Below are 15,101 nucleotides of genomic sequence, written 5' to 3'. Positions count from 1 at the left end.
GAATTTTACCCAAAATTGGCCAAAAGGAACATGTTTCAGATATTGGCAGCCCATCTATGTTTATGTCCACTTTAATTTCATCAGGAACATTGTTATAAATCGCATTACTCGATAATGGTTGATAAACCATAAATTTTTTAGTCTACAATTGTTAATTCATGATTAAAAAAATTACACAACTGAATTAAAACTTAAAGTTACTCAGAAATACCCCAAACTGAAATAATTACCTACGTAATACGTTCATTATTATATTGGCGGTTGGAAAATCTACCTGCGTTCTTTTGTGATCTTCCACTTTTCTGCATGCTAATGTTTTATTTTTTTTACGCCACAACTAAAGTGCGGTATGAATAAATGAATTAAAAGAGATCAACGGTAGTTTATAGGATAAATTCTAAATAAAAAAATTGCATTTAGCTAAATAAGATATCTTAACAATTGCAAAAGGGTTATTAAATGTGGACCTCAAATGGATTCTTGAAAATTCCGCCTTCAACAACTGGTTTGCATGTGACCGTTATTGCTTTGTTACCTGATATTTTTACCTGCGATCTACTGTTTCAAGATTCAAAATACTAAACAAAATCCAATATGCAAGTGCATTATAGACTAAGGTAATTTGAATAATAAATAAGGGATCAATTAAAGTGAGCTGGAAAATACACCATATATGCATTTCATAGAAAGATAGATTCAAATTTTCGGTTTCTGTTGCTATATACATGTAACACAACAATATAATCCATTGAACGTATAAATATTTAAAAAAATCACTTACCTTTTCTCCAGACATATTTGCGATAAATGTCTAAAATAATAATCTCTACAGCAAAACACCTTACACGTATCACTTGCAAAACTGAAAACTGAATACTGAATTATGTTTACGCGAGTTAAAATGAAAAACACGGAAGGGCAAAACAGGTATACAGCTTAACAATTTTACGCATGTTTCAACTGTATGTAAATGTGCTGGTCAATGTAACAACCCTTTGAGTTTGTTTTGTAAGTCTGTTCCAAGGACACTTTCCAGTACGTCTACATTTAACGTTCTACAAATAACAAATATATGCCATGTTGGGGACTTCCCAAAGTTCCAAAAACGTTTTGTTCTACATGGGATACTAGCGCAAAAATTAAGTTCCACAGAAGAATCGTGGAACAGAACTCCCAAACGCAAAGCAACTTATCTAGGCGGACTCACATGTGTGAAACGCTAAGTAAAATTATTAAGCTCCGTCAAGTTAGCCCCCGCAATTAAAAAAATAATCTGTAATGAAAATTATTAAATAGTGCTAGTGTTGTGCTAAAATCAATTTTTTTTAAATTGAAACCCGGGGGCCAATTTGACTCCCAGCCCCCCGGTTTTTTTAACGTACAAATTCCATTACTACTTTAACGAGTTGTGCTCGATGCATATTGGATTGTGCCGGTCAAATATTCAAAAATAGTCTTACAGTACACGGTAGTTCCTGCACTGAAATCTCGGGGGCCAACTTAACTCCTAGTCCCCACGTTTTTTACAGATATGGAATAAGCAATAATGGCAATCAATTGTGCTGGATGCACAATGGATTGTGCCGTTAAAATTTTCGAAAATAGTTGTACGGCGCACGGTAGTTCCCGCACTCAAATCTCGGGGGCCAACTTGACTCCTAGCCCCCACGTTTTTTTTACAGATATGGAATAACCAATAATGGCAATCATTTGTTGCTTAAAATCCATGACAATGGTTGTCATGGATTTTGAAGCTACCCTTAAGCTAAGTTCAGCTTAAATTTTTCGGTGCAAACGGCCATAAGTATTCCAAAAGCTGGACGGCAGGACGTTATGTTCTATCAACAGCAAAATTTGACGGCAATGCGCGAAAAACAAAAAAATTTTTGGCTATATTCCAAAACCACGTATCCTGGTTGAACTGTTCGATGAACACATGGTTTTGAAATGTAGCAAAAAAGTTGGTTCTCTTTCATTAAATGCTAGCCAATTATGCATTTGAATAACGAATGCGAGTTTCTGACGAAACAGCCAATAAGGATATAAAAAATCAAAAAACCACACTAAAAGAAGCAATCTTGCGTCGATGATTACCAAAATTAGGGATTCAATTGGATGTTCTTCAAAAGCTCCTCAGATTCGGAGCTTACTGCTCGTGAATCACGTCAGTTCCGTTTTTTGCGCTCGAAATTTTGAAAATTGAGAAACGGAATTTTTGGGCCGAATTTCGTCGCACTGTAGTGGCGTTAGTTTTTATCCGATTTTCATCAACAAGGTCTCATCTCAAAGGAAATTTTATGTACTTTAATTTATTACTGATGTGTCTTCGCCAAAACACCGATACCAAATGAGTTATTTCGCGTTTTGTGAAAAAACCGCCGATTTTCCGCCAGTTTTCCAAGATGGCGGCTCCCGCGTCATCCGAATTTTTGTGCAAATGTCAAATTCGGATTCAGCGACCCAAAAAAAATAAGCCCTGCATCACGGTTCCTTGTCTCAGAAATTTGCAAGGTCAAATCCTCTGGGGCCTGGACTATTTGCACATTATTTCGAAAAGAAATAATGTGACCAGTAAGACGGCTGTTGTTTATATTTGTTGTGTGTATTCCCAATGTCGCATATTTACTTGTCACTTATCTTACGACAGTATTAGCAAAGACGGTTTCATTCAGAGCGTTTTAGTCGCGAAGGGAGGTTTTAATCACGGAGATGATAATGTGGTTAAACGAAAGCAAATAAGGGGATACGATCGTACTATGGCCAAGAAGGAACTTGAAAATATGACTGGGTTTAATGTTCAAAAGAAGACATTACAGGCCGATGACGAATTGGTAGGTTTAAAAACAATTCACCACATTCCCACTGCTGGAGCGGCTCGAAAACTCAAATCAGAATCAGAACTGCGAAAAGGATTTAGCGAAGGATGATTACGAGGCAGTGGCGCTAATGTTTAAAAACCAAAAGCGTCTCTACATACATCCATCATCACTACAATACGTCCCACATCGTAGTTTATTTACAATTGCAGTGGACCTACCTTTTATGTTTAGACTAGTTGGGGACGTCCCTTTATATTTAGATTGCACGGGAACTGTTGTGAGAAAATTTCACGAAAACAGCAAGCGAGTTTTCTACGCCGGTGGAATTCATTACCCCGCGGAAGGAAAAAAATTACGTTGCCCGTATGTGAAATGATATCGAATTCGCATACATCGACAACAATCGGAAATTGGCTTCACCATTTCGTTGCAGGTAGCCATTCAACAGTGTCGTTACAGATTTTAGTAGGGCTCTTATTAATTCGTCAGTAGGCGAATTTTGCAAAATTACGGTCTTACAATATTTGGATTACCCATACCCAATGCCCATAGACATTTAGCTCACAATATCGCCATTCCGCCTTTTACAATCCACATTTGTTGTGCACATTTCCTTAAAATTGTAACGGGAGATGCGAAAAAAGTTGCGGCGAAAAATAAAGGATTAAAGACTTTTTTGATAGCGGGAAATGTTGGCCAAGAGTTACCAGGATTGCGAACTGTTATTTGTCGATTTCGTCACTGTTTTGGCAAATAAATACTCCTCGCGTACCGTCACACTTGTATTAAACAGACTTATTAGTAGTACAAGGGAAGCGCCAAATGAAGATATTGATGCAGCAGCATCGTCAGACTTCTATGAACTCGACGAAAATATAAATTTAAAAAGTTTGTACACAAAAAGCCCTTTGTATATAGATTTTTTGACAATCCGTCGGTCTATCGAACCCGAACAGAATGACGCAAACCTTGCTTCGTAATTGAATCCCTTGCACTGTCCCGAGTTTCTACGCATTTGTGTAGATAAATACATGCCATATTTCCCTTTATGGTCCGGTGTGTTTGTAAAAAAACAGAAAAATACGTATTGTCCAATTCTATAGTTGATGGATGGTTTAATGTGGTAAAGAATTACATATTAGAGAAACAAAGAAATACAGTAGATTTATTGAACAATTGACCCAATATTTACTGTATAAAGAAAAAGAATTAAATTTCAATTTGTTAAATAAGAGTGCGAGAATTCAAAAAGACATACTAGCGCACCAAACAGAAGAATCGTGGAACAGAACTCCCAAACGCAAAGCAACTTATCTAGGCGGACGCACATGTGTGAATCGCTTAAGTAAAATTATTACCACCAAACCGCTTCCTATGGATTTTAACGAAAATGGCGTTTTTAAATACAATTCTTTGTTTCAACATTTTGATGTTGCTGTTCCCAGCTCGACATTCATGCGCACATTGCCAAGTATAACTTGCCTGATCAGTTTTACTACAGGGACTTGGACTTTTACAACTATTTCACTTTGAAAGAAACGCAATGGATAGCGTCTTTTATTATTGACCTTTTTGCCCAGTTAATCATAAAAGATAAATCAAGTTTTTACGCTATAAATCACACACAGGTCCCTGAATTGAACAAATTCGGCTAGTAGAGAACGGACGTATTGTTTTTATCCCTATGCTGATGGACGCCGGTCATTGGTTTTTATTAGTTGTCAATGGGAAGAGCAAACATTTCCACATTTTAAATAGTTTACATTCTTTTAGAGAAATTACTGCGAATCATTATTTCAATGTGTTTAAGGGAATGCTGGTTTCGTTAGGGATAGATACCAGTTCTTGGGAATTAATTAATGTAAAGCACCCTAAACAAACGGACGGCCACAATTGCGGCGCATTCCTGATGCTTTACATTGAAAATATTGTTTTAACCTTCGTAATACCATGGTAAAAAACTTTCATTAGATACCAAGCGGGGTACAAATATACCCCACCCCTTTTTTGTATCAGGAGCTCTAAACATTTATTGTTTAAATAAAGGGCAGACAAAAAAGTACATGTTTGATTAATTTTTAACTATAAATTTATTTATTGCATGAATTACAAATTGTTGTAATGTTAGAATGTTCGGCACATACGAATTTTGAACACTGGACGCAATGTTTTCTAGACTTTTTATCAGCATTCCTCGGACATATGTGACATCGGCCACTTTTTTTCTGATTTGGAACCTGCTCTCTATTTTCCTTATCTGTTTTCAGTTCAGGTAAAACGGTTACCATATTTTGCTTAATTTTTTCGTGCAATGAACGATCCTTATTATAGCGGCAAATAATATTATTTCTTACTAATTGATGACCTAGTTCCAATAAAAACATTCTTCTTTTATCTAAACGACCTTTTTTCCACTCTGGGTTAGCATGAATCCACAGTTTGTAAGCATTGATAGCTGCAATATCCAGCAAATGGAAGAAAATTGCCATAGGCCACCGGTTGGTCTTCCTTTGGGTGGTGTATTCTTTAGCAAGTTTGTCAGTCGTGTCTACAGCTCCTTTGGTTTTATTATAATGTAGTATTATATCAGGCTTATAATCATTATCAGCACCACTTATTTTGTCGTCTCGATGTTCAGTTGACAAAAGAACGACAGCGGAGTTTCTCTTTGGAACGTACGAGACCAGTGTTTTGTCTTTCATGAAGGCAAACATACTTGAAAAATCTTTTTTGTACCTGGCGGGAAGTAACTCGCTAGGTATATATGGCTTATTTCGCCGTAAAGTTCCACATAGTGTTAGGTTCCTCTGTAACAATTTATCTGCCAGTTCAATACTGGTAAAGAAATTGTCAGTAGTAATTCCATATCCCTGTCCTAAATGGCTTACCATATCCAAGACCACCCTCTGACCTTGACCCTTTTCTGGTTTGTTACCAATTTTTCCTAAAAAAAAACAAAATGTAAAAACACCAACAGATTTTTATAAGAAAAGTGTTACCTAGGTAAACCTGCATATTTACTGTGTAGGCAGTTTCACAGTCCGCAAGAGCCCAAATTTTGATCCCATATTTGTCGGGTTTACTCTTCATGTAAACCCTGAATGGAGCCTTTCCTCGGAATGGAACTAGCTGTTCGTCAACACATAAATGACCGTTCGGATTGAAAGATTTTTTACAATTCGATACAAATATATCGAATATATCCCGTATTGGTGCCAATTTGTCAACAGTTTTTCGTTCTTCGCGAGTTTCAAAATTATCAAATCTCAAAAAACTCATTATTTGCTGAAATCTGTTGCGAGACAACGAAGCTGATACTATTGGACGACACAAAACTGGGTCTTGACTCCATAAAACATAAACTGGTTCCTTGTTACCATGAACAGCTCCAAAATTTATAAGAAGACCAAGAAAAGCGTCCATCTCTTCTTTTACTATTGGAACAAACGCTTTGTTTTTTTTGGAATACACAAATTCGGCTTTTCTGTTAGTTTCTCTCAAGATTATATTTATTACATCTTCAGAGAAGAATAGATCAAACGCCTCCTTTATAGATGTAAATTTCGAACTGTATTGTGTTAGACCCGATGGCAATTTTTGTATGTTATGTTTTGCCCTTTTTACTCTCGTAACGTACGGTATTTTAGCCCATTCGGAACCGTCCTTCGCTATATAACGTAAATTCTCGCCGCCCTCAGAAACAGATTCGCTTACCAGATCCACTTCATTATCACCAATGAGCAAGAGGTCATCGACTTCATCATTTTCATCCACAACATCAGTCTCTTCTATATCACTTGCAGCACCTTCCAAGGCTAAATCGTTTTCAAAGTAGTAATCAAATTCCTCTGTCTCTAATATTCGAAGCAACTCGTCATCGGTAAGTTTGTTTTCATTACGAAATTTAGGTTTTTCACTCATTTTCAGGAATATCAAATCTCACACTATTATAAATCTGACACTATTATAAAATAAAACGGTTATTTCTCTTACAATAGACGCACAAACACGCAGTGAACTGACTGCACATCGTTTCAGTAATTCGACGTACTTAGGGCGGTATTTCACGCCGGCGCAATAAAACACATGCTTTAAGTACCAAGCGGGGTATATTTGTACCCCAGCAACAAAAATTCATTATAATTACGGACTCATAGAAGGAAACTACGCGCACTTTTTTAGGTACATATATATTATCATAGATAATAGATAGGAGGCCGGAGAAATAGCAGAAAAAATTATTTGCAGACTTATAGCTCATAAGGTGCGCGTGGGGTACATTTGTACCCCGCTCGGTATTATGAAGGTTAAATGAGGGCTCGTATGTTTATGACAGTGCATTTAATGCAAATCAATATCGCATTTACCTACAGAACTTTTTGCTGCAAAAATCAGTCGCCAGGAAAAATTATTGCATACATTGTTCACGTAGGAAATCCCACCCGAATACAATTGTTTGGTTTCAATGTACAGGCGGCCTCACATACATGGCAAACTAGACGAACGTTGGTGATGCGTCGAGTTTGCCATATAATGTGGGGCCGCCTTAAAGGAAAAAAACACATAATAAACACTTTGACATACGTTGCTGTGATACAAAATGCACACTGCACAGGAAGCGAATATTCTTGGAATCAGTGCGACAAGTGTAACCGTTTGGTACATTTCAATTGTTTGAAGAACCCCGAGTCAAATCCAGACGAATACAAGAAGCGAACCATTAAGTGCAAATTATATCATTATGCACTTTTCGTTCAGATCTGTACAGGCCATAATAAAGCAATCGAAAACGTACCTCCAAATACAATTGCACTGTTTTCTTCTTTGTCATCTGCATTGTCCATCATGGGGTCATATGGGTATACCATGTTATCAACAAGCCATATATTTTCAAATCCTGACATACAAACATGACTTCTGCAATCGCTAGTTGTATAGCCAATATGTTCACCACACGTCCCTGAAGTGAGCAGGACATGTATGAGCTCAAAAATTGTTCAGAGTTTTATTATTTTGAGCTTTTCAACGGTAGCGTTTGCAATTTTTGAATTCCAATAGTTCGTTCACAAATCAATTTTGAAAAAATGCTCTGCTAACTTCACGTCAACTTGACAAGTACGAGCTCAAAAATTATAATTCGATCATTATTTATGAGCTTTTTTTGAGCTTTTCAACGGTACCTATTTCAATGTTTGAGCTCTCATGGATATTTCACAAATCAAATTTATAAGTGACCTGCTAACTTCACGTCAACTTGACAAGTACGAGCTCAAAAATTAAAATTCGATAAAAATTTATGAGCTTTAATGCCACCAATCCCAATTTTTAATTCTTGTAGTTATTTCAGAAATCCATTTTAAATGTCTCTTGCTAAAGAGCAAACACCGCAAGTAAATTATCAAGGTGTCATAAACAAATCTTGTAGGATATGAATATTATAGTATTAACCGCATTTACTTTTAAAAAAGGAGCATTTAGTAAAAAAATTCCACGCGTAATGGAGACATAGGTATTTAACCAGGAAAATCAATTGTTCACTGAGCGTTCTTTCTTGATCTATAAGGAACCCGGTATACTAAGTTTCTAAACGGTTCGTGGTTTAAAAAAATGCATACGAACGCGACACACAACACTATAAAAGATGTGAGGATCTATAATAAACAATAAATGCCTTAACGCTTTATTTGTAATCAATATTTAAATAAGCAGGGGTCTTACAATGATTATATCACACCATGAGGATAGCAGTATATAAATTTCCGTCATCGTTTGATATGATGGGAGTTTTGTAGTTAACTACCCCGCGTAATCTGTAAGGATGTTGATGGAAGGTGATGACAGATGGTATGTCGGACAGCAGAGATCTAATAAGGTCCTCCTGTCCAACATCTATAAACTGTTGGTCGGCGCTTCGATTTTCATTGTTTGATAAAACCTCCATAAATAGCAAAGGGGATGGATTGCAGACCCTCTCTATCAGTCCAGAACAATAATGATTCTCTACAATTAAAAAAGAGAAAATTCCTGAAATAATAGTGTTTTTTTAAATTATTTGCTTGGAATAGCAACTCTGATATTAACGCAAAGGGTATTTGACTCCTGTATGGTGAGAGCATAACAATCAGGGCCTACCGCACAAAATAAGCATAAGAAAAATGCGGTTTGCGGAATGCGAACACTGTAGGTTTATTTAATCCTTTGAGACGTTAGACGTACGTACCTGCCACTATTAGTCATTATGTCTTGAAGTTTTGCATTTTGATTCATTTGTGGTGGCTCTCTCTGTTCTGTTTTATTTTTTTCGTTTTGTTTATTAGAAATATAATTTATGTTTACATTTTGGATAAACCCACAATATTCCACCCACACACTAATGGGCCACCCTGTATAAATATTAAATTAGATTGATCAGGAAAATTGAACCCCATGAATATAACACGTTTGTTCACATATCACTGGGAAATCGACACCATGATAGTTGATGCCGAAAGATGACCTTGACTGTAATTGAGAAATCGAAAGTACCTACATGGCATTATAATGTTCATTCTAGCAAAACCGACGGCACTTTTTTAAAAAGATAAGCAAAATCTACCGTTATGCCCTGTAATTCGATTTTACAATTATCCACGGTAATTGAACCATTATAAAAATGACATGTTAAATACTTACCGCCATTATTATCAAATCAAATAATATCACTCTGTAGCTAACTAACTACCGTACCGAACATCCGACTTCGTGGCACTTCGTTAATTTGTAGGCGGTGATCTATTTGTCAAGTTGACTTGAAATTGGCAGGTCATTTATAAATTTGATTTGTAAAATAACCGTGAGAGCTCAAAAATTGAAATAGGTACTGTTGAAAAGCTCAAAATAATAAAACACTGAACAATTTTTGAGCTCATACATGCCCTGCTCACTTCAGGGACGAGGTAGAACAAGTATATCCAGGATTTTTATTTATCTACATTGAAATTACACAATTATAGGTAGGGGAGAGTAGGTACCATTCGGACACTTGTACTTAAAATCGTGTGTAATTTTACAAGTAATTATGTTATGAAGTTCACATTCCTCTTTCATCATCATTTACGCTACGGTAAGAATCAGTTATCTGTTACGATATTATTTTTTTAATGAATTATTGTTGTAATTGTTGCATTTTGTCCGAAATATACCTACACCAGGTATGTTTGGGACGACGGAATTTATATTGAAATCAGATAACTTGGGAACAATATATTGATACAAAAACAAAGCTTCAATATAACTAATGCATAACAAGTGCTGTTACGATGCTTCTTGTAGATCCGAATTAGATGACTAAATAAACTGCGCGTTGTTTGGATAAATTTAATATTGCAAAAACCTAAAATATATTGGGATAACGAAAAGCAACCAAAACTACTCCCTTACCTAACACCAGCTTATCTACTTCAAAATAAAAATTATTTCTTATAGAAAATGCCTAATGGCTGTTAAGCTTTCAACTTAAAAATTAATTTAATCCTTAACGCAAGGACATCTGTTTGAAATCCCTGTTATTAACGTCAGGCTCTTCTTCCGATTCTTCTTCAGTTTCATAATACGGCGAATCATCACTCTCCTGATATTCAATGTCAATATCGCCTTCATCTGAAGATGAACCATTTGCGAAGTCTGTAGATTTTGATTTTTTTCTATTGGAGAAAATGTTCTTTTTCGCTGCCTCTTTCTTTAACTTGTTTATTTCTCTTAGTTTCTTTTGTTCTTCTTTCTCTTGAAGTTTATCTTGTTTTACTCTAAGCGCATTTTCAATTTCCTCTTTCTCTGACGTATGCGTTAGGATCCTACTCCTTCCGGGTTTTCGCCAACATTGTTTTTTTTTTCGTGGACCCGCTTTGGGTAGTGGTCTAACGTACTCGGGAGTCACCATCAGCTGTGATGATGAAGGAACAGGAACAATGGGCTGTGACATACAAGAGCTTGCAGTTTCAGTACCGGGATCACTGATTTGTTGATTATTATTTTCCCCATTAGCTGCTAAATTTGCACTATCCGGACCATTCATAATTTCTTGATTTTTGGCAGAATTTTCGTAGGAACGGTCTGTAACGGCACTGGATAGAAAGTCCACTTCTTTAAATACGTCTCTGTTAAATGGAAAAATTCCGCTGCACGAAATCCGCTCTCAATATTTTCTTTAGTAAATGACGCAGAATAAGCATTCTTCACAAACTCGCCAATTTCATAAATCGTGATGGTCTTTTCCGGATTATTTAGCAGCCACTTGTCATGTTCACATCCTATGAAAGTTTTAAAGCTGTGAAACACCCCCACATCTAATGGTTGCAGCTTGTGGCTGCAATGAGGAGGCAACGTTAAAATGACAATGCCTTTTTCCCTTGCATAGAATCTCGTTAATCCATTCATGCACGTCACTTAGATGAGGCATTTGGCTAACGAATGGTTTATTGGTGAATTTACATTGGTACCACATTTCTGCTTAGGCTAGTTTCCCGCAGTGGAATTACAAAAGAGATAATTATACTATTTGATTATTATACAAAGCATAATAATATTATATATCGGCGCCGATGAGCTACGGTGTTGGGTTGAGTGACACGGCCGGTTGGTGGGTCTTCGGGGACTATGTGTGTTGCTCCGGCCTCCACTTCCAGACGGCAGCCATGAAGTTCCTGTGTAGTGCTTCCCCATTTTAAACAGGTATGCACACAACTGGCGCGCAAAGATGGTGGTATGCGCAAGATGTTCGCCGTCTCGTCGTTGCATCTGATTCCCCTCGCTCCCAGGATGAGTGGTAGAAAGCGAAGTCTCTCGCCCGGAGAGTCATAGTTACTCCCGCCGTTTACCCGCGCTTTTTTGAATCTCTTCACGTTGACATTCAGAGCACTGGGCAGAAATCGCATTGAAACGTGACGGTCGTGATTATCGTATATGCAAAGAACAGGGGATTCCTTGCTCGAAGGAACTAATTTTGAAAAATGATGTAAATATTCTAAAAATATTGGCCCGTTCATCCAACCAGACGGGTTTGCACTGCCAGATGATCCAGTTGGAGCATTTTTTAACATAGTCCTTAAATTTTGCTCTAGGAAAAATAAAGCACGGTGGAATTGAGTTTCCTATTGCATTAATAGTTGCACAAACGATGACCGTTTCTCCTTTTTCGCGAGACGTAGCGCGTCCGATTTGTTTTCTGCCTTTCTCTGCAATAATTTTGCTTGGTCGGTGAACTGTTTGAAGCCCAGTTTCATCAAGATTGTAAATAAAGGCTGGATTAAACTGATATTTTTCAAATAAATGGGCAAGTTTGTCAAAAAACTCCCCAACGTTTTTTTTTGTTAAAGCTAGTAGCTCTCGACAAACTTGTTGATACTGGCTTCCTAATTGATAGGTTCTTTTACCTTTGAAGAAATCCTTTAAGCCAATCTTTGCTTGCGCGTCCGTTTACCCACCAATTGTCAGGTACTTTTTTACTATTAGCTACAGCGTAATTATAAGCTAGCTCTTTGACTTGGTTAATATTCAGCCCATAATGCATATTAGCCGCTGTAATAAGATATTCTGCTAATGCTTTTTCTTCACAATCGGTAAAAAGCTGCCTGCTAACAAATTTTGAACTGTAAGTTTGGTTCCCCGGAACTCTTTTTGATTTTACATATCCAAATAGTGTAGATTTGGGACTATTGTAATCTGCAGCTGCCTGTCTGACGGACTTGACTTTATTCCTTATATCATCCAACGCTCGTTGGAAAACGTCTGGAGAAATGTTAGCCTGTCTTGCAGGACGCTTTAGCTGACATGGGGCCTTTTTCTTGTAAACGGTCCGCATATTCTGTGAGATAAAACGCTCTTATTAAAATAAAATAATAATAAGGTATAAACGTACCTCATGCAACCGTCCGAAACATCCCTCTACTGGTTTTAGATATTTGGGAAATTTTAAAAAAAGTTAGGTTATAGGTAGGTAAGCTAAGTGTTGAGTATATGACAAAAACTACAAAGGACGGTCTATCTTTAAGTACCAATACAATATAAATACCTACAGGTGCTACAGTGTTCAAAATTCACAACGGCGGTAATATTTAAGTATGTCCTAAACATCCCGCGGTCCGAAAGGTACCTACTCTCCCCTACATTGTTCACGTAGGAAATCCCACCCGAATACATCTGTTTGGGTTTCAATGTAAGAAATGTAACATTTGGAAAAAAACACATAATAAACACGTTGACATACGTTGTTGTGATACAAAATGCACAGGAAGCGAATATTCTTGGAATCGGTGCGACAAGTGTATTTAAAAATGATATTGGAGATTAAAAATTTTTGTAGGCCTATACAGACACACGTAACCTCACTTATTCGTAAATTTAAAGTTGACCTACATCCTATCCTCCTTGAGCATGTTCACTCTTTGACAACCACAGGGCTGACATAACAATTTTAAAACGAATAGGGTTATTGTGCACTTGGTTAAAGTTTTTGTATAAAACGAATGGTTTGGTGTTGACAGAAGTGACTACGTCACCAATATCAACCTAAAACGAATAAAACTAATGTCGCAAAAGGTTGGGATTAAATTGGTAGGTACGCAGCGCGACACGAATTGGAAGGGATTGGTCAAACATTACAAGATAGTCAAGAAATATAACGACACTTCCGGCAACGATCCAAAATTTTGAAAATTTTTTGACTTACTAAATGAAATATTACAGAAAAAACCTGAAATTCAACCAGTTGCAACATGTAGCAGTGCAAGGGATCTGGAAATACCTGGAGCATCAGGTACTTCAATTTTGTCTTGCTCGATGCAATGTAATATGTTCAATTTTAGATGAAGCAAGAACTAGCGATTGTGGAACCACTTCTAGCGGGACAAGTACTCCTACTCACAAAAGGAAAAGAAGGACGGTAGAGAACAGCATTGACACAGAGACATAGAGAAAGAATGCAGCGACAAGACCAATTTATTGCTATACTTAAAGATGTTGCAAATACTATGGAACACAAGTGTGATTGCGAAAAAAAAATCACTCTTCTAGTGATGATCAGTTTCTTTGCAATGATGCTGTGTCTATAATCTTATGTTTTATTCAATAAAAAATGTTCCATGAATTTATTTTTTAATAAAAAAGAAAACTACATATAATATTATACCATGATATAAGTACTTCTATATTGTTCTGCCTTTCTTCTTCCATTTCATTTGCAAAATTTACGTATTCATCTGGCAAGTCATCAATCGTAATGCATGCGTTATGCAAAAGAGCAGCTGTAACTGTAAACAATGAAATTAAATCTAAAGTAGGGAAAAGTGGGGGAATGGCGGCCCCTTAAGCAAGTTTTGTAATTGTGACCAATTTTTCAAGTTAGGGAAATGATTTATAGTAGAACCGGGTTACTTTGCCCACATATTTCATTTGAATTCATCATATTTTTTTTTATTAACATTATATTGGTTTATTAATATATACTACACATATACCTAACAAAAGGTGATGTGCATGATACATTTAAGAAACCCTAACGCCTCAATTGCAACTGAAAAAAAAATAAAAAGTAGGTGGGCAAAGTTAAACACACTTTGGGTTTCTTTGCCCACTTCATAAGAATTGTATATTATGGCATAATTAGGCCATGTATGGGTAACTTTGCCCAAGTAAAGTGATTTTAAACTTATTTTAAAGCATAGTTGATTTTAAAAATACACTTTTTCCATCAAAAATACCAATATATTTTGTCAAAACGCTTAAAACTAAACAAAAATTCTTAAGAACTATAAAACAAAATTTAGATTCTAAATATTAAACATAAAATAAAACGTAAAATATCACTCTAAGGTAGGTAGATACATAAAAACAAGGTTCAACATTTTACTTTAAATTAAAACTGGGTTTTATATCACTAAAAATATAAATTCCCCTCCGTTTCTCAGTCCCCTGCGTCAAAACTTGTTTGACATCTGAAATGTTAATTATAGATGTATCCTCCATGGGAGGAAATATAAAACCAGCCAGGCCTTTCTTCATAAACTTCACAAAAAGCGAGTCGTTTTCATCATCCGTTTCTAACACAACTGCCACATAATGGTATTTTAGAAACTTTTTTCCTTTAATCTCTACAACTACGTGGTCGCCAACTTTTATTTGTCTTTCTTCAGGGTCGCTTCTAGTCTGAACTTCTGATTCTACGTCCTCAACTTCAGATTCTACGCTGTCAACTTCAGGTTCTGCATCCTGAACTTCAGATTCTATGGCCGGAACTTCATATTCTAC

The 15,101-nt window shown here is 36.4% G+C and overlaps 1 protein-coding gene and 1 long non-coding RNA gene across 2 annotated transcripts; one reads left to right on the top strand and one right to left on the bottom strand.

Moving 5' to 3' along the window:
• Nucleotides 1-4,861: 4,861 nt before the first annotated feature.
• On the bottom strand, nucleotides 4,862-7,089 carry LOC116159432 (piggyBac transposable element-derived protein 4-like). The gene is made up of 2 exons (XM_031472399.1): nucleotides 5,819-7,089; nucleotides 4,862-5,763 (listed from the first exon to the last, which is right to left on the bottom strand). The coding sequence occupies exons 1-2, from the start codon at nucleotides 6,738-6,740 to the stop codon at nucleotides 4,910-4,912; spliced, it is 1,776 nt and encodes a 591-aa protein (XP_031328259.1). The 5' UTR covers nucleotides 6,741-7,089; the 3' UTR covers nucleotides 4,862-4,909.
• Nucleotides 7,090-11,553: 4,464 nt separating this feature from the next.
• LOC116159218 lies at nucleotides 11,554-13,941 on the top strand. Its single transcript, XR_004142916.1, has 2 exons — nucleotides 11,554-13,611; nucleotides 13,661-13,941. It is a non-coding gene; the product is annotated as an uncharacterized LOC116159218 (long non-coding RNA).
• Nucleotides 13,942-15,101: the final 1,160 nt, after the last annotated feature.

This window comes from Photinus pyralis, unplaced genomic scaffold (assembly GCF_008802855.1).
Source record: "Photinus pyralis isolate 1611_PpyrPB1 unplaced genomic scaffold, Ppyr1.3 Ppyr1.4_LG1, whole genome shotgun sequence".
In the NCBI taxonomy this organism is placed as follows: domain Eukaryota; kingdom Metazoa; phylum Arthropoda; class Insecta; order Coleoptera; family Lampyridae; genus Photinus; species Photinus pyralis.
The sequence above is the reverse complement of the archived record's forward strand: the minus strand, read 5'-3'. Positions and strand labels throughout refer to the sequence as shown.